Here is a 15,134-nt window from a genome sequence, read left to right on the forward strand (position 1 = left end):
ACCATCTCCCGACAAAGAACCAAATTAGTTCCTTTAATTATTTACTTTCCTACCTCATGTTGCTCAGTCAAAAAGTCTCCTGATCATCGACTTCTTGCTTGAACTTAAGTAACATACAATATTTATCTGCATAATTCTTCACTAAGTCAATACCGTTCTCATAATTCTCACAGTTCAAGTCTTCCATAGATGACATTGAACAGTAGGCATGGGAGAGGAGCAGTGCTCAAAAACAAGCCAGAGGGTAGAATTTAAACTGTAGGTTCTTGGCGGTTTAAAAAAATCTATAAAGTCCCACAGCTTTCCAGAAGGATCAATTCGTAATTGCATTCTGTTCTTAACTAAATAACAGAGCAGAAGACCCCTAAAAAGAAAGGCTTGTATTCATCTTTTGCCATTCACGACGTCCCAACATCCTTTACAGCCAATGAAGTATTTTTAAAGTATAGTCACTACTGTAATGTGGAAACAAAATCATGAACAGCAAGCTACCACAAACATCAAAGTGATAATAACGAGATAATCTGTTTTAGTGGATGTTGCTTGAGGGACAAATGTTGGCCAGGACATCAGGGGGAACTCAATCTGTGCCGAGTTATCTGATCTGCACCTCGGTGGCAGTCTGACAATGGCCTCAGGGGACCGTGGGTTAGGGAGGGAGGGGGTGGAAATCAAATCAACTGAGATCCTCAGTCCCCATCTCTGGCAAGCATACGTGTGGACATAATCAAACTCAGCTCCAACTGATTTTGTTTCGTGTCCTTTAATAGTGTTCTGAATCCATCCACTAGGGGGTGCATGAGACAAGGAGCTCGGCCAGCCCATTAACGGGAAAGTAACTGAAAAGAGTAGAAATACAGGCCTGCATTTCAACATTACATATTTTACTCATTGCGGAATTAAATACTGTAGATACAAGGGAGTGAGTTAAAACATGGAATCACTACAGTGCAGAAGGAGGCCATTTAACCCTTCAAGTCTGCACCGACTCTCCAACAGAGCATCTTACCCCGACACACCCACTCATCCCCGTAGCCCCATGTATTTACCCGGCTAATCCCCCTAACCTACACATCTTTGCACACTTAAGGGAGTATTTAGCATGGCCAATCTACCTAACCAGCATGCCTTTGGACTGTGGGAGGAAACCGGAGCACCCGGGGGAAACCCACGCAAATATGGGGAGAATGTGCAGACTCCACACAGACAGTGACCCAAGGCCGGAACTGAACCCGGGTTCCTGGCACGGTGTGACAGTCGTGCCACCATGCCACCTCTCCGTATGGGTCACCTAGTTCTGGACAAGATCAGAATTCAAAAACCACTTTGGGAAGTGGGGAAAATATATTTAATCAGATCTGGCTCCAGATAAAGTAACTATGAAAGCTATGATAACTATGATTGTTGTAATAAAGCTCACTCAAGTAATTTTAATGTGTCCCCTTCAGGACACTACCTCATCTGCTCTACATGTGACTCCAGTCCCACAATACATTTTAGTTTAGCTTATTTATTAGTATCACAAATAGGCTTACATTAACATTGCAATGAAGTTACTGTGAAAATCCCCTCGTCGCCACACTCTGGCACTTGTTTGGGTACACCGAGGGAGAGTTTAACATGGCCATTGTATCTAACCAGCACGTCTTTCGGATTGTGGGAGGAAACAGGAGCACCCGGAGGAAACCCACGCAGATACGGGGGGAACATGCGGATTCTACGCAGACAGTGACCCGAGCCGGGAATCGAACCCGGGTCCCCGGCGTTGTGAGGCAGCAGTGCTAACCACTGTGCCACCGTGCCGTATGTGGTTGACTCAATCCCCTCTAGGCAAATAGGACAGGACAATGAATCCAGCCTTGCCAGTATTCCAGAGTACAATTGTTTTTTAAATAACGGCTGTGCACTAATCCTTTGGGTTTAGGAGAGGGCTTGATCCCATCTGAATGCTTTTACATTACATCGCAAAATGATTATATTACCAATTATTCACTGACTACTTAAGTGTCTTGGTTTTTAAACTTGAAAGCGGAAAGATTACTTTTTTAACCCATTTCCCCATAAGCACCAAAAAAGGTTAAAAATCAACGTAATCTATCGTGGAATTTGTTACACTGCTAGAATGATTGCAAAATTGAACCTCCCCCTCTCTTACCTCACCCCAAGCACATTTTCCCAAGCGACACATGGTGAATATGAAATTTAGGCTTTCACCTGCTGTTTAGCTATTCCACTTCACCCAGTGTGTCAATGTTATTTTTTTTTTGAGCAAATAAAAACCTATCGATACAATCAAATGGTAGCCCAAACGAAGAATGCTTTAAGAGAAAAACTGAGCCTCCTCAACGTGAGTAATACCCTGACTGAACAGTGATGCCTGTTATAGATGGAAGCAGATTTCCTGTGAGGTTGCAACGGCCCGTGGCTGATCTGGTCTTCTTTAACATCACTCCTTCAAGATGGACAAATTCAGGTGATTGTCGCACTGGGAAACAGCGGAGGTTAGAAGGCAGTTATAAATGTTTATTTTAAGTTTACTTATTAGTGTCACAAGTAGGCTTACGTTAACACTGCAATTAAGTTACTGTGGAAGTCCCCTAGTCGCCACACTCCGGCGCCTGTTCGGGTACACTGAGGCATAGGCAATCAACGCATCTAACCGGCACGTCTTTCGGAATAAGTGCTGCTAAATTTTAGGCTGCTGATCAGCGACTGACTTTTCCCCCGAATGTTCTTCATAACCAAGTGTAACATCTGGTGTGTGCGATTGACTGAATAGAAGCATATATGCGAGCATTAATGCTCAGCACTTATTAGTTATTGTGATCATACAAACAGAGTGATTAGTTTAAGAGTGCACCATTAACACAAGTTCCACCTTTGCTAACACACATCGTTTCAAAAATTTAAAATCCACCATCAACAGAATTAAACAATCCAAACTTAATAAGGCCCCTCATTCTGATAACAGAATAACGTACTGCAAACATGTAGAGTTCTCGATCTGCTTTCATTTCATAAATTGTGACTTAACAAGTTTTACTTGCTGCAAAGTTACTGACTAAAATTCACTCCCCAGATGTTCATTACTCTCAGAGTAATTCATGCCAGGTTCCCAGATATTAGCAACTCTGAGTAGTTCACTCCCGGGAGCCCATTTTGTATCCCTAAGAACTCATTATTCTCTAAACGCTACAAGGTAGACTGCCAGGGCCCCCATCATCCCAATCTCAAGTCCCTGTTCATGATGTATTTTCAGAATTCTACAGTAACTAGAAGCCACGCTGTCGCCTGAATATGGCACTATTAAGGAATTCTAGCTTTTAGGTACAAACAGCACTTCAAATGCCTCTGCTGCTTGCAAACTGAAAGGAGGCGAGGCTGCACATGATCATCACAGATGGATTGTTAGAATATTTTACGGGTGAAGCATCAATTAAAATGGGCCTTCGAAACTCCCGCAGCCTGTTTTATTTTGAAGGGCAGTGGATGGCGAGGGAAGTGAGCTGCCTACAGTGCGTAACTCAGTAAATGCACTGCCACAGAGCAGAGAGGCCAGAGGCTCAATCCCCAACCTGCGCCAAATTAGCTGCTCTCAGGGCAGCAGGTTAGGGCTGTGCAATGTGCCTAAGCAACCCGAGGCTACATTGAGTGAAATAAATAGATTATACACACTAGTGCCTCGATCTCTATCCGGTTGACTTCTATTGAGAAATAAGAGTGCGAGGACCACAAGCAAGGGCAGGGGTGGGTTGGGCTGTGATGCTTTGACAGTCAGATAGTCCTATTACCTTATCAATTACATTATCAAGGCTGATGCATAAAGAATTCCCATTTGGGTGGCAGTGTGGTATCTTTATCCTGAAAAAAAAAAGCAATGTTTCCCTGACAGGGAAGTTCAAACAATATACAGCAACAGAGTCACAGCCAGCTAACACCAGTCTTGACAAGACTGTTGAAAAAAATAAACTTTCCATTGAATATTGTTTTAAAAAATGAACATTCTAGGTATCCAGATCTAAAATTCTCACTTTCACTATTATATTCTTCGAATAAACTATTCTTTCAGATTACAGATTAGCAAAATGCGATTTGTCAAATTCCCTACAACTTTTAGAATACACAAATTCGCAGCAACATTTCGTGACACCCCTGTTTGATCGCTTGCTCTTTTGCCTCCACCCATCCCACCCCTCTGCTCTGCAATGCGGTGAAAATAAACGCCGCTTTGCGTGCTCACCGCGGCTCAAATAGAATCATTCACTCGGCCAAATTGTTCTGGTGTTATCGAGAATCTCTCCACTCCATTCCTCTCCCCCGCCCCCACCACACACACACACACAGCCCACCCCCCCTCTCCAATTTGCTTCCTGATGCATACGAACCGGAATTGAGAGCTGCATGTGTTTTTTTTTTATTAATTTGCTGAGCTTTGCAAATTCTGTGTTCAGGCCACATATGGTCTCATCATGATGCAGTAGGTAACTCGACCAACCACTTCAGTGCTGGGGTAGGAGGGAGGGCAGACAAGGTGCGTCAGAATTTCAAACCTCGGGTTTCATTTGAAAATTATTTTTTTCAAAAAGTAACTGTTGAAAGAAAAACGTAACTATGAGCATGCTGACAGAAGGAAGTGCAGTCACGATCGTTTGCCAATTTCTTTGCACCTCGCATCAAGAATATGTAAACTCAAATCACTAGGGCCAAGCCTTTGCTATTCTCTCCCTTGAACCCCAATCCATTTTGTTTTATGGTAAAATTATACTGAGCATGTGTTTTATATTTTAAATTCAAATTTACTCGTGCTTTTTTTCTCTCTTATAAAAAGGCTTTGTTAAATTTTTTTCCACGCCTTCCCTCCCACGTTTTGCATTCCTATTCCTGTCCAAACGGAGAATGACTTTTGCAAAAGGAAATAGTTAGAAATGGCGAATTTTGCCCTGCCTCGTAATCAATCTCCGCGTTGTGACGATTTAAATCTTTGATAATAAAATGGGCTGAGAAAACTGGTGATTAAAAGTTAGCCAGGCCAGAAAAAGGTACCGAACCCTTGAAAGATCGACCGCTCGCAGTATTTGTCCTGCCTCTGTACTTGGGTCGTTTTATTTGAATTCTGGTGCTAAGTCAGGGGGACGAGCTCAAACGTCCAGCTTTGACCCCCTGACTGCAGAGGTTTCTCTCATTAACCATCGACTGCTGTTCTGTGCATTTCCTCACATCTTTCCCCCACTGGTTCCCAGGCCAAAAACAAAAATCGTTCAGGAAGTTTGCCCAAGCTGTGACATTGCCCAAGGTGATGGACCAGATAGGGAGGCATCAATAACAAAAGAAAGGCACCTTGAGTTTGCAGCCATAAAGATACCTTTCCCTTCCTTTACACCACCGTGCTCAAGTTCCAGTGGAATATGAAGAGCTCGGAACATTCATCCTGGGATTCTCAGCTACTGGCACAAGCTGTTCCTCAACACAAATTATGACCCTTTTATTTTAATTTTTTTTAAAACCACCGAATTTACCCACCTTACTACTTAATTCAAGCTCTTCAATAATTCAGATTTTCCACTGACAAATAAAGACTGAATTATCAACATAAATGCAACCTTTTATGTGCACACCCAATTAAATCGGCAATCGCCCCATGAATTACTTATTCTTCTGAAAAAAAAAGATTCAGAAGTACTACTGTAATTTATGTAATGCTCAGTTGTACCAAGTAAATAATGCATTTTCCCCTCTCTCTCACACACATTTCCAAAGCAGAACAGAAAAAGCCTGTTCTACTGCACAAGCCGGACATTCAGTAGAATCACTTTGCTAAATTCAGGTTAAAATAAACTGATGTTTCTCAATAATAAAGCATTCCAGAATTCCGAGGCGGGTCAAAATCGTGCATGAAAGAAAAAACACACCCGTAATGAGACGCTAACGGGAAGAGTGTGAGAGCTTGCGATGGCTGGTCCTCGGGTTTTAGTGAAACAAGTACCAAACGCATGGTCCAAACTGAAATCTGCCGGTTTAATGTCCAGTCTCCGCAGGCTTGATTTGAAAGCATGCAGGATAGATAAGACTGGTTCCTTGGGACACTAGCAACCATGGTGGGTTCAACAGTCATACTGGACAAATAATACTAATCCATCTTATTGACGGTAACATGCAATTTCAAACGAGCCGGAAATGAGAAGGTACAAACCGAAAGGAGAACAATCCCAACACTACACTGTAGAATTTGTGCACACAGGAAAAAGATCTGCATCCTCTTTTTTTTTATAAAAGCATTTTATTAGAGAATAAACACATACAGATTACTCTGTGATTCAGCTCTCTTTTATTTCTCGAATTTGTTGCAAGCGCCAGCAAACAGGGGTAAAAAAAAAATTCTCTCTCGTAGGTTTTACAAATCTGAAAGTCGCTGCGCTAATCTTGTCCTTACAGAAACGCAGCGATAGAATGAAGCCATTGAGTAATTTTTGGTGTCGTTCAAAAATAGAGTGAGCATGCAGCATCAATTAGGAAAAACTGGAGCCTCACTCTCTTTGCCAGGGAGAAAAGAAAAAAAAATATTTACAACAAAATGTTTAGTTGACTAAAATTTCCATAATTTAAAATAGTCCATATTACTTATATAAATATAGATGACACTGCACTGTACAGTACCTGCCACAGTGGATTTCACTCTTTATTAGAATGACTTTGAATCACCTGTTTTCACCAGTTCCCATCATTCTTCTCTTTTTTTCCTCTCTCCTATTAACACTAACCCATTCTAGAATCTTCTCATTCACGACTGTTTCCATTTGCCTTTCTGACCCTCAACCCCAGCCCAGTGGAAGTTGTAAAGACAATAGAACTATCGGTGGCTGGGGAAAGGGGAGGGAGGGGGAACTAATAATTGATTTCTTCTTTTCAAAACCCAATGATAAATTCTTTTGTAACCACTTTTTTTTTTAAATTATAAAACACTCAAGTCTTCTGATTGCATGTGAACAAACTGAATGGAATTTCAAAATGGATTTTCTTTTTTCTTTAAAAAAAAAGGAAAATTAGGGTAATTTCAAAAAGAGTTTAAAAACAAAATCAGCAAGTGTTCCAGATATCCCTGCCGTGGCTCCACAGTTCAATAACTCATTATCTTTCGCCGCTAGGTGCCTTGCCACTATATACCTTGCTTTTTACACAAGAGCCCAACAATCTTCTGAAATGCACCCACTGATGTTTCAAACATCATTAATCCCCCACCCTACAGACCAAGGATTCTGTCAACCCCCCCACCCGAGATGGCAATGAGAAATTTCCTACAAACACCTCCGTCCTGTAATGATGGGAATTATTTAATTCTGTCCGATTTAAAAACAGTCATCGTTAAAACCTGAGCTATTTCCTTCTAAATTTCCACTTGCCCACCCCCCCCCCACCCCCCCCCCCAATCTCCAACCAAGACTACAAACAGCAATCATCCCAATAATTATAATAAGTTAAAAACAAAGTTTTAAAAAAAAATAAGCCTTATTTATAAAAACAAATTCGGCTTCTGATAGTGCAGTAGGCTTTTTATCTACATTTTTAAATGACTTTTGTTTTCATTTCTTTACATTATCTGCATGCTCTTAATTATAAACTTCTTATAAGACTCGATCAAGCAAAATATAGGTTTAAAAAGAAAAAGGGAAAAGGGCAGATACCTTAATCATTCTATATACAAGTCTAATGCAGTTAAATATTCAAGTTGTTTAAATTTTCCCTCTACATCTGGCTTTATACAATATTTTTTTTTAAACAAAAAAATGCACAAAAGAAACTACAGCAGCCACACTCGACTCATCTAATCGCAAGGGTAAAGATCACTTGCAAAGTCACTCTCCCATTCTTTTACCTACTTTGTTGCAGGACATTTACACACGTTAGATTATTCCACAACTCAACTATTTTTAACCTCTCTAAGGATGCTCAGAAATGAAGAGGAATTAAAATTAAAACCAGGAGCCATGCCTTTTCTCCCCCTCCCCACTCCCCCCACCCCCCCAAACCCCTCCCCAACAGGACTGGGTACAAAAAAAGAGAAAGTTCTTTAAACGCCATACATGTCCAGCATGCAGGATTGGATTTCAAAAGTCCACATTTGCTTGGAACTCACAATTTCTTTGTGATATGTCTCTTGCCATTCAGGGACAGTTTTTGCCCCTGTTAAGTTCCTTTTTAAATATATTCTTGGCTTTAGTTCGTTTCTCTCTCTCTCTCCACTTTCACCTTACTAGATTTGTAAGTTGTCTTGCATTTTTCTTCCTGTTAAATGTCAGCAGCAAATGTTCCTTTTACTTCCATTGTCTGATATTGTTTTCTTCTGAAAAGAGTCCGTGACATTCCCCCATATCAAACAAACAAAAAAAACTCAAAGCATCTGCAGAGTATGTCCCACTTTGTCTTTTTCAAATTATTTACATAGTCTTTGCTCCTTTTTTGTGAAAAGGCTGTGTACAGTCAGTTGAAGTCACATCAAAATTGTTTTTGACCCCCCCTTCCCCACACCGAGTTCGAGTGCGTTCCAACTCACATAAAGAACTCGTTGGAAGAGGAATTGCTTTTGCCCGGGTTTGAGGTGGCTGTTGTCGGCTCCCTGTAGCTCCTGCTCGCCATCTTCTCGTACTTCTCCTTGTAGACGTCTCTCTCTTTGGCCAGCCTCGCCACCTCTTGCTTGAGCTGGTCGACCTGCTGCTGCAGCAACGACTTCTCACTCTCCAACATGTGCCGCTGCTGGACCCTCTTGTAGCGGCAGGACTGAGCGTAACCCCGGTTCTTCAGGGTTCTCCTCTTCTGCTTGAGGCGGATGACCTCCTCCTTGCTGAAGCCCCGCAGCTGCCGGTTGAGCTCCCTCACTGACATGCTGACCAGCTGGTCGTCCGAGAAGCGGTCCTCCAGGCGCAGGTGGTGGTGGTGGTGATGGTGGTGGTGGTGGTGCGGCGCGGTGGCCGGGTGCGGGTGGTGCCCGCCCAGGGGCACCTCCTCGCCTGGGTACGGCTGCGCCCGGTAGCCCTCGAAGTGGTGATGGGCTTGGGAGCTGCCAATCAGTGCCTCCACGGCGTCCTCAGGGGTCAAGTTCAGGGCCTCGGGGTTGAGGTGGTGCTGGTAGTTGCTGATCCAGTACAGGTCCTCCAGGTGGTGGGCTTTGTTGGTGCTGCCCGGGCTGGGGGCACACAGGCTGGGCGAGGAGGGCACCGAGCTGCACGGGGTGCTGATCGGGGTGGAGGACAGTGAGCCGGAGATCCGGTTGCAGTAGCGTTCGGCTTCGGGGGGCTCCTTCTTCACCTCGAACTTCATCAGGTCAAAGTCATTCACGTACTCGATTGCCAGGGGACTGGTGGGCAGGTCGGTGCTCATGCCAAGGTCGGAGGCCATTGCAAGTTCATATATTTCAGAGGAACACACAAATAAAGCACACTGCAGACAAGTTAGAGAGAGGGAGGAAGAGATTCCGATCTCCAAACACTGATCGCAGCCGGGATGAATGAATTCTCTCTATTTATTCCAGTCCTGGGAATAATCTTCCTACTTACAAACTCTTTTTTTCCCCAATCTCCTTCCTAGTGCATGCAAATTCAAACAGAAAATCCAATTACAGAGTAAGATTTGTCTGCAAATAAGAATATCTGTGCAAGCGACAACTTAAAATTACTTTTTAAAACAAGAACATGATTAGATTTCTATGAAGTCTTATCTGGAAGGATAGGTTGGTTGCTGGCAGTTCAATACTTGCTGGCAGGCAGTTCTCCTGAATGCTTGTCTTTTTTTTGGGGGGGGGGGGGTTGTCTTCACTCACTTTTAGTTGCTCCCCGGTTTGCAAAGTTTCTCCTCTGCTGAGATCTCTTTCTTCCTGCGTCCCGATGGTGGAAAACTTTCAGATTGCAGCGTCTGGGTTAAATGATCCAGGGTGAAATCTCAAGGTGTGTGTCTGTGTTTCCAGCACAGCAAGGGCAGAGTTCTTGCTTCCTGGGGGTGAAGTGTGCCCACAATAAATCAATCATTGGAGTCCCAGCGCGGCTCGCCTCTGGAGTTGCGAGTGTTCAAATGAAGCTGGTCTCTTGCCCCAGTCTCCCTGCTCGCCCCATCAGCCGGCCCAGCCCCTCAGTGAAACAGCTCCCAGCGCTCAGAGAGCTTCTTTATATAGCAGCCGGCTGGTGGGCACGCCCACAAAGGGGTGTGTGATGTCACCCTCCACCAATAGGAAAGCCCCCCTGGCGGCCTCATTTGCATTGCACCATAGCGACCGCCGCCGGGGAATGGGGAGGGGAGCTGTCAATCAATCCATCCATCCATCTGTCAATCAATCAGCAGGGCAACAACTCCCTCTGTCTGCAAACAAGGCTTTGGGAGGGGAGAATAATGCACCATTAATTTCTTGAACGTTGCGAAGAGTGTTAAATACAAACTGTCTTATCTGGTCAAGTCTTGCAGAGATTCAAAACTGCAGGGGACTGAGTATAGAAATTTTGTAATTTGAAATTTTGTAATTTGAAATTTTGTGCTTTATTTATTCCCCCCCACTTAGAGACCCACTCTGAAATTATAATGATTCAACTTCTTCTATTAAGCGCGCTCCTATTAATTATATCACTAAATGTAATTAAAATATCATAAAATACATAAAATTCTAACTTGATTCATTTCTCGAGAAAGTGCTATATAACACTTAAACTAATACTTATGACAGTTGTTCAAATGTGACTGTTGGCAATCTGTCTTTTCCCTCTTCCCACTATTATACCGAAGTATGCATGGATATACTCTGGGAATTATTATCTTTTAAGTGATTTGTATTAATTAGGGGTTGGGTTGAAAGGGCTGGAGGGTGTCGCACAGATAGATTGCTTTTAATTAAAGTGAATTTTATAACACAAATCAAAATGTAACTACACTGGCATTAAAAATAAAAAAATATATAGAGCTATTTACATGATTAATATGATCTTATTATCGCTCGCTTGCAACTTTCATTTCATCCTAACATTCTCTCTCTGATGGAATATTCGGCACCTTCTGGACCCTTGGTCAAGTGATTAAACAACGGGTAGCAGCAATTTATTAGGGCTGGGGGCATCACAGTTCAACAGGGGTTGGCAAAACATGCCAGCCTTTCTGGGGTTACATACATCCTTGCAATTAATAAATCTTCATCCAATATTCACATTCCTTTTCAACATGCCAATCAAGAACGAAAAGTAATGCATCCTTAGGATGTCCCTTAATATTTTACCCCAAATGGATTAATTTTAAGTACAGGGTGTGTTATGTGAGCGAATGTAGCAGCCAAATTCTGTACTTTAAACTCTCGCAAACAGTAACTGCGACAGATTACCCCTTGATCTGTCTGGTGTTGCTTTAGGGAAGAATGTTGAATAGAACTTCATGCTGTTTGACAAATGCCAGGGCAACTTCCAACCTTGGCTCATGAGTGAGGAGGGTGTGCGTTCTAGTCCATTCATTTGAGCACATAATTTAGGCTGGAACTCTAGAGCAGTACTGAGGGAATGCTGTACTGTCAGAAGCGCTACCTCTCAAATGAGTCATTAAACCGAGGCCTTGCTTACCCTCTCAGGTAGTCAGGCACTGTGTGAGGAGCAAGGAAGTTCTCACTAGTGTCCCAGCCCTCATTTATTTCTCAACCAACATCACTAAAACTGATTCTCTGGTCATTAATGTAATTGTTTATTGTGGGAAGCTGCCGTGCACAAAGTAGGTGCTGCATTTCCAATGTTACAACTATTCCAGCAAATTGTAGCATTCCAGCACCTGCCCTGAATGAGCTCAGTTGAACTATCACAGACAGAAGATAAAGCTTGAAACCTTTGCATCTCTCACAGTGCCTCATCAACAGTGTCTTTATCCACTGAAACCATATAGAATAAATATCCTTCATAAAATGCAATTCAGTTTTAAAGTGAGAAAAGTATCACAATACAAAACATTAGGTTCTTATTCAACTAATCAGATACAGTAAAATCAAATTAAGAGAGGGTTAATTGTTGTTAGCTATCTCCTGTTCATTCCTTGCTTCATTCATTATAATTTACATTATTTCCAAAAACCTGCCTCCAGAGAAACTGAACAGTAAGGGAGTGTATAAGGGAATGGATTGCACTGGTCTGCATGATCCTCAACAGCCCATTGTGCACGGTGGCACAGTGGTTAGCACTGCTGCCTCACAGCACCAGGGACCTGGGTTCGATTCCCGGCTTGGGTCACCATCTGTGTGGAGTCTGCACATTCTACCCGTGTCTGCGTGGGTTTCCTCCGGGTGCACCAGTTTCCTCCCACAGTCTAAAAGACGTGCTGGTTAGGTGCATTGGCCGTGCTAAATTCTCCCTCAGTGTACCCGTACAGGTGCTGGAGTGTGGCGACTAGGGGATTTTCACAGTAACTTAATTGCAGTGTTAATGTAAGCCTACTTGTGACACTAATAACTAAATTTAAAGCAATCCAGACTAATTGAAAAGCAGACAGCCAGTCATCCATTCCTCCCTTTCATTAATTTATTTGTATTTCCTGCTAACCGATCCTCCTTGTGCTTGCTGACCTACAATTACTCCTGATTTTCATCCTCATGTTCAAAATACTCCATGGCTTCTCCCTCTCTATCGCTGCAACTTTCCCCAGTCCGAAAACACTTTGGAATATCTGTACTTTTCCTAGTTCAGGCCTTTTGTGCATCCCACTTTAAATAATTCAATGTTACATTTTGCTCGATAACATTCTTGTGAAGCACTTTGGAGCATTTCCTACAGTAAAGACACTATACAAATGCAAGTCATAGTTGTGTTAACAGCCTTCCTCTCTGTCCTCCCTTGCTTGCAGAGGAATGTGCCGAATGTGCTATGTTCCTCTACTTTTTTAATGTATTTTGCTCTTTCTTTCTCCTCCAAAGAGAGACATGAACAAGTTCTATTGCCACATCCTCACCTTCGCCTAAGTTCCATTTGCTCATCACTCCTGTCCATTGGCTCCCAGTCCAGTGACGGCATATTAAAATTCTCATCCGTGTTCAAAATCACTTCATGGCCTCACCCCTCTCCATCTCTGTAACCTCCTCCAGACACAACTCTCTAAGAACTCAATGCTCCTCCAATTCTAGCCTCTTGAGCATTTTCATTTCCTTTATACCACCATTGGTGACTATGCCTTTAGCTGCCTAGGCCTTAAGCTTTGGAATTCCCTCCTTCCCACCTCTTTGACAAAGCTTTTCATCACCTGCCTAATGTCTCTTTTTGTAGCTCAGTGTTAAATTTTGTTTGATTATGATCCTGGGCTTACTATCTCTTGGGATGTTTTTACCATGAGTATGCAATGTAAATGCAAGGTCTTGCTACTGCCTATATTATTTCCTCTCAGAGTTTTGAGTATTTTTTTACTGTCTCTCAGGAAAGTTGCCATTGATTCTATCTTTTTCATACATCTTTGTGTCATAGAATCTGAATCTTTGCCTTTCTCAGGCCTCCCATCTGATATCTTCCTCTTTGGCACATATACATTAATTCTCTCTTTCTTGGACTGTCTCTTAGACATTCTTCAGAATTTTCTGTTCATCGTTCTTTCCTTTCTAAGCCTCTCTTTCGCTCCACTCCTGCTTTTCCAGTTATCCAACTGACCTTCTTTATCTCTCTCTCTCACTATCTGGCTTCGTTCACCTACTTTCACTTCCCCTTCATCCTACTTTCTCGAGGGGCTAAGAAAACTTGGCATGTCTGCTACGACTCTCACCAACTTTTACAGATGCACCATAGAAAGCATTCTTTCTGGTTGTATCTCAGCTTGGTATGGCTCCTGCTCTGATCAAGACCGCAAGAAACTACAGAGGGTCGTGAACGAAGCCCAGTATATCACACCTCCCATCCACTGACTCTTTCCACATTTCCAGCTGCCTCGGAAAAGCAGCCAGCGTAATTAAGGACCCCAAGCACCCCGGACATACTCTCTTCCACCTTCTTCTGTTAGGAAAAAGATACTCTCCATTTATAACAGTGATGGGCAACCTAGTCTGAGATCACATACCAATTGACTCAAGAACAGCTTCTTCCCTGCTGCTATCAGACTTTTGAATGGACCTACCTTATATTATCTACACTACACCCTATCTATGACTGTAATACTACATTTTGCACCCTCTCCTTTCCTTCTCCCCTATGTACTCTATGAACAGTAGGCTTGGTCTGTATAGCGCGCAAGACACAATACTTTTCATTCTATACCAATGCATGTGACAATAATAAATCAAATCAAAATCAAAATCACTTCCTCTTGCTGTGCCTCTTCATTTCTTAATAGGTCTCTCCTTTCCTATCTTGACTTTCTTTTGCAGTCCCTCAATTTTAGCTTTGTGGATCTCTTTGACTTTCTCCTCTCCACTCTTCTGAGTTTTTTTTCTCACTGTCTCTCTCCTTCCCTCTGACCTCTCCTGCTGGTCACTCTATTTTATGTCTCCCTGTCTCTCTCACACACACTCACACATTCTTGCTCTCTCCCCCCTCTGGGAGTACTTATTTTAAATTGTCTGTTTACAGACCCAGACAGCTGTTAGGAGCATCAGCCATTAGTGATTTTAATTACTGCACTGCCATTGGAGATCAGGGGCCGCTGCCTCTGCTATTAAACAACCTTTAAATGGAGCAAGTGGGAGCCAGTGCAAACTAACACTTACCCTTTAACTACTGTGAATGGACTGGATTAAATTTATGGACTAACTGTGGGCTCTGATTTAACATGAGTCCACAATCAACCAACCTCTGGCCTGAGCAAATGTATTTGTGGTAGCTACTCTCTGCTGTGCTGTAGCAAAGGTTACACAAATGGAGATGAATGGAATCTTGTATTGTCACCATTCTCCCGACATAATGTGAAGCCTTAACAATCCCTTACTCAAAAAGAAACTCATCTGCAGTTGTCTGACTTATAGTGGGGTTCCATTTTGAAATCATTTTCACAAAATAAAGCAATATATAAATGAGAATTAAATAAAGCGACAGGGACATTTCTTGGAATAGGAAGAGGTAATCGAATCTAACAAGCGTGAGCGATCAAAGCCCAAAATCCCACTTCCACCCCAACCTGCTCACCCGGTCCCTTCAATCTTTTTGCTCTCCATGAACATG

The 15,134-nt window shown here is 42.7% G+C and overlaps 1 protein-coding gene across 1 annotated transcript; it reads right to left on the reverse strand.

Annotated features, from left to right (window-relative positions):
• Nucleotides 1-6,267: 6,267 nt before the first annotated feature.
• Nucleotides 6,268-10,102, reverse strand: LOC144495616 (transcription factor MafA-like). The gene has a single exon (XM_078215839.1). It carries the CDS (start codon nucleotides 9,388-9,390, stop codon nucleotides 8,545-8,547), a length of 846 nt encoding a protein of 281 aa, XP_078071965.1. The 5' UTR covers nucleotides 9,391-10,102; the 3' UTR covers nucleotides 6,268-8,544.
• Nucleotides 10,103-15,134: the final 5,032 nt, after the last annotated feature.

Source organism: Mustelus asterias, chromosome 7 (assembly GCF_964213995.1).
Source record: "Mustelus asterias chromosome 7, sMusAst1.hap1.1, whole genome shotgun sequence".
In the NCBI taxonomy this organism is placed as follows: Eukaryota; Metazoa; Chordata; class Chondrichthyes; order Carcharhiniformes; family Triakidae; genus Mustelus; species Mustelus asterias.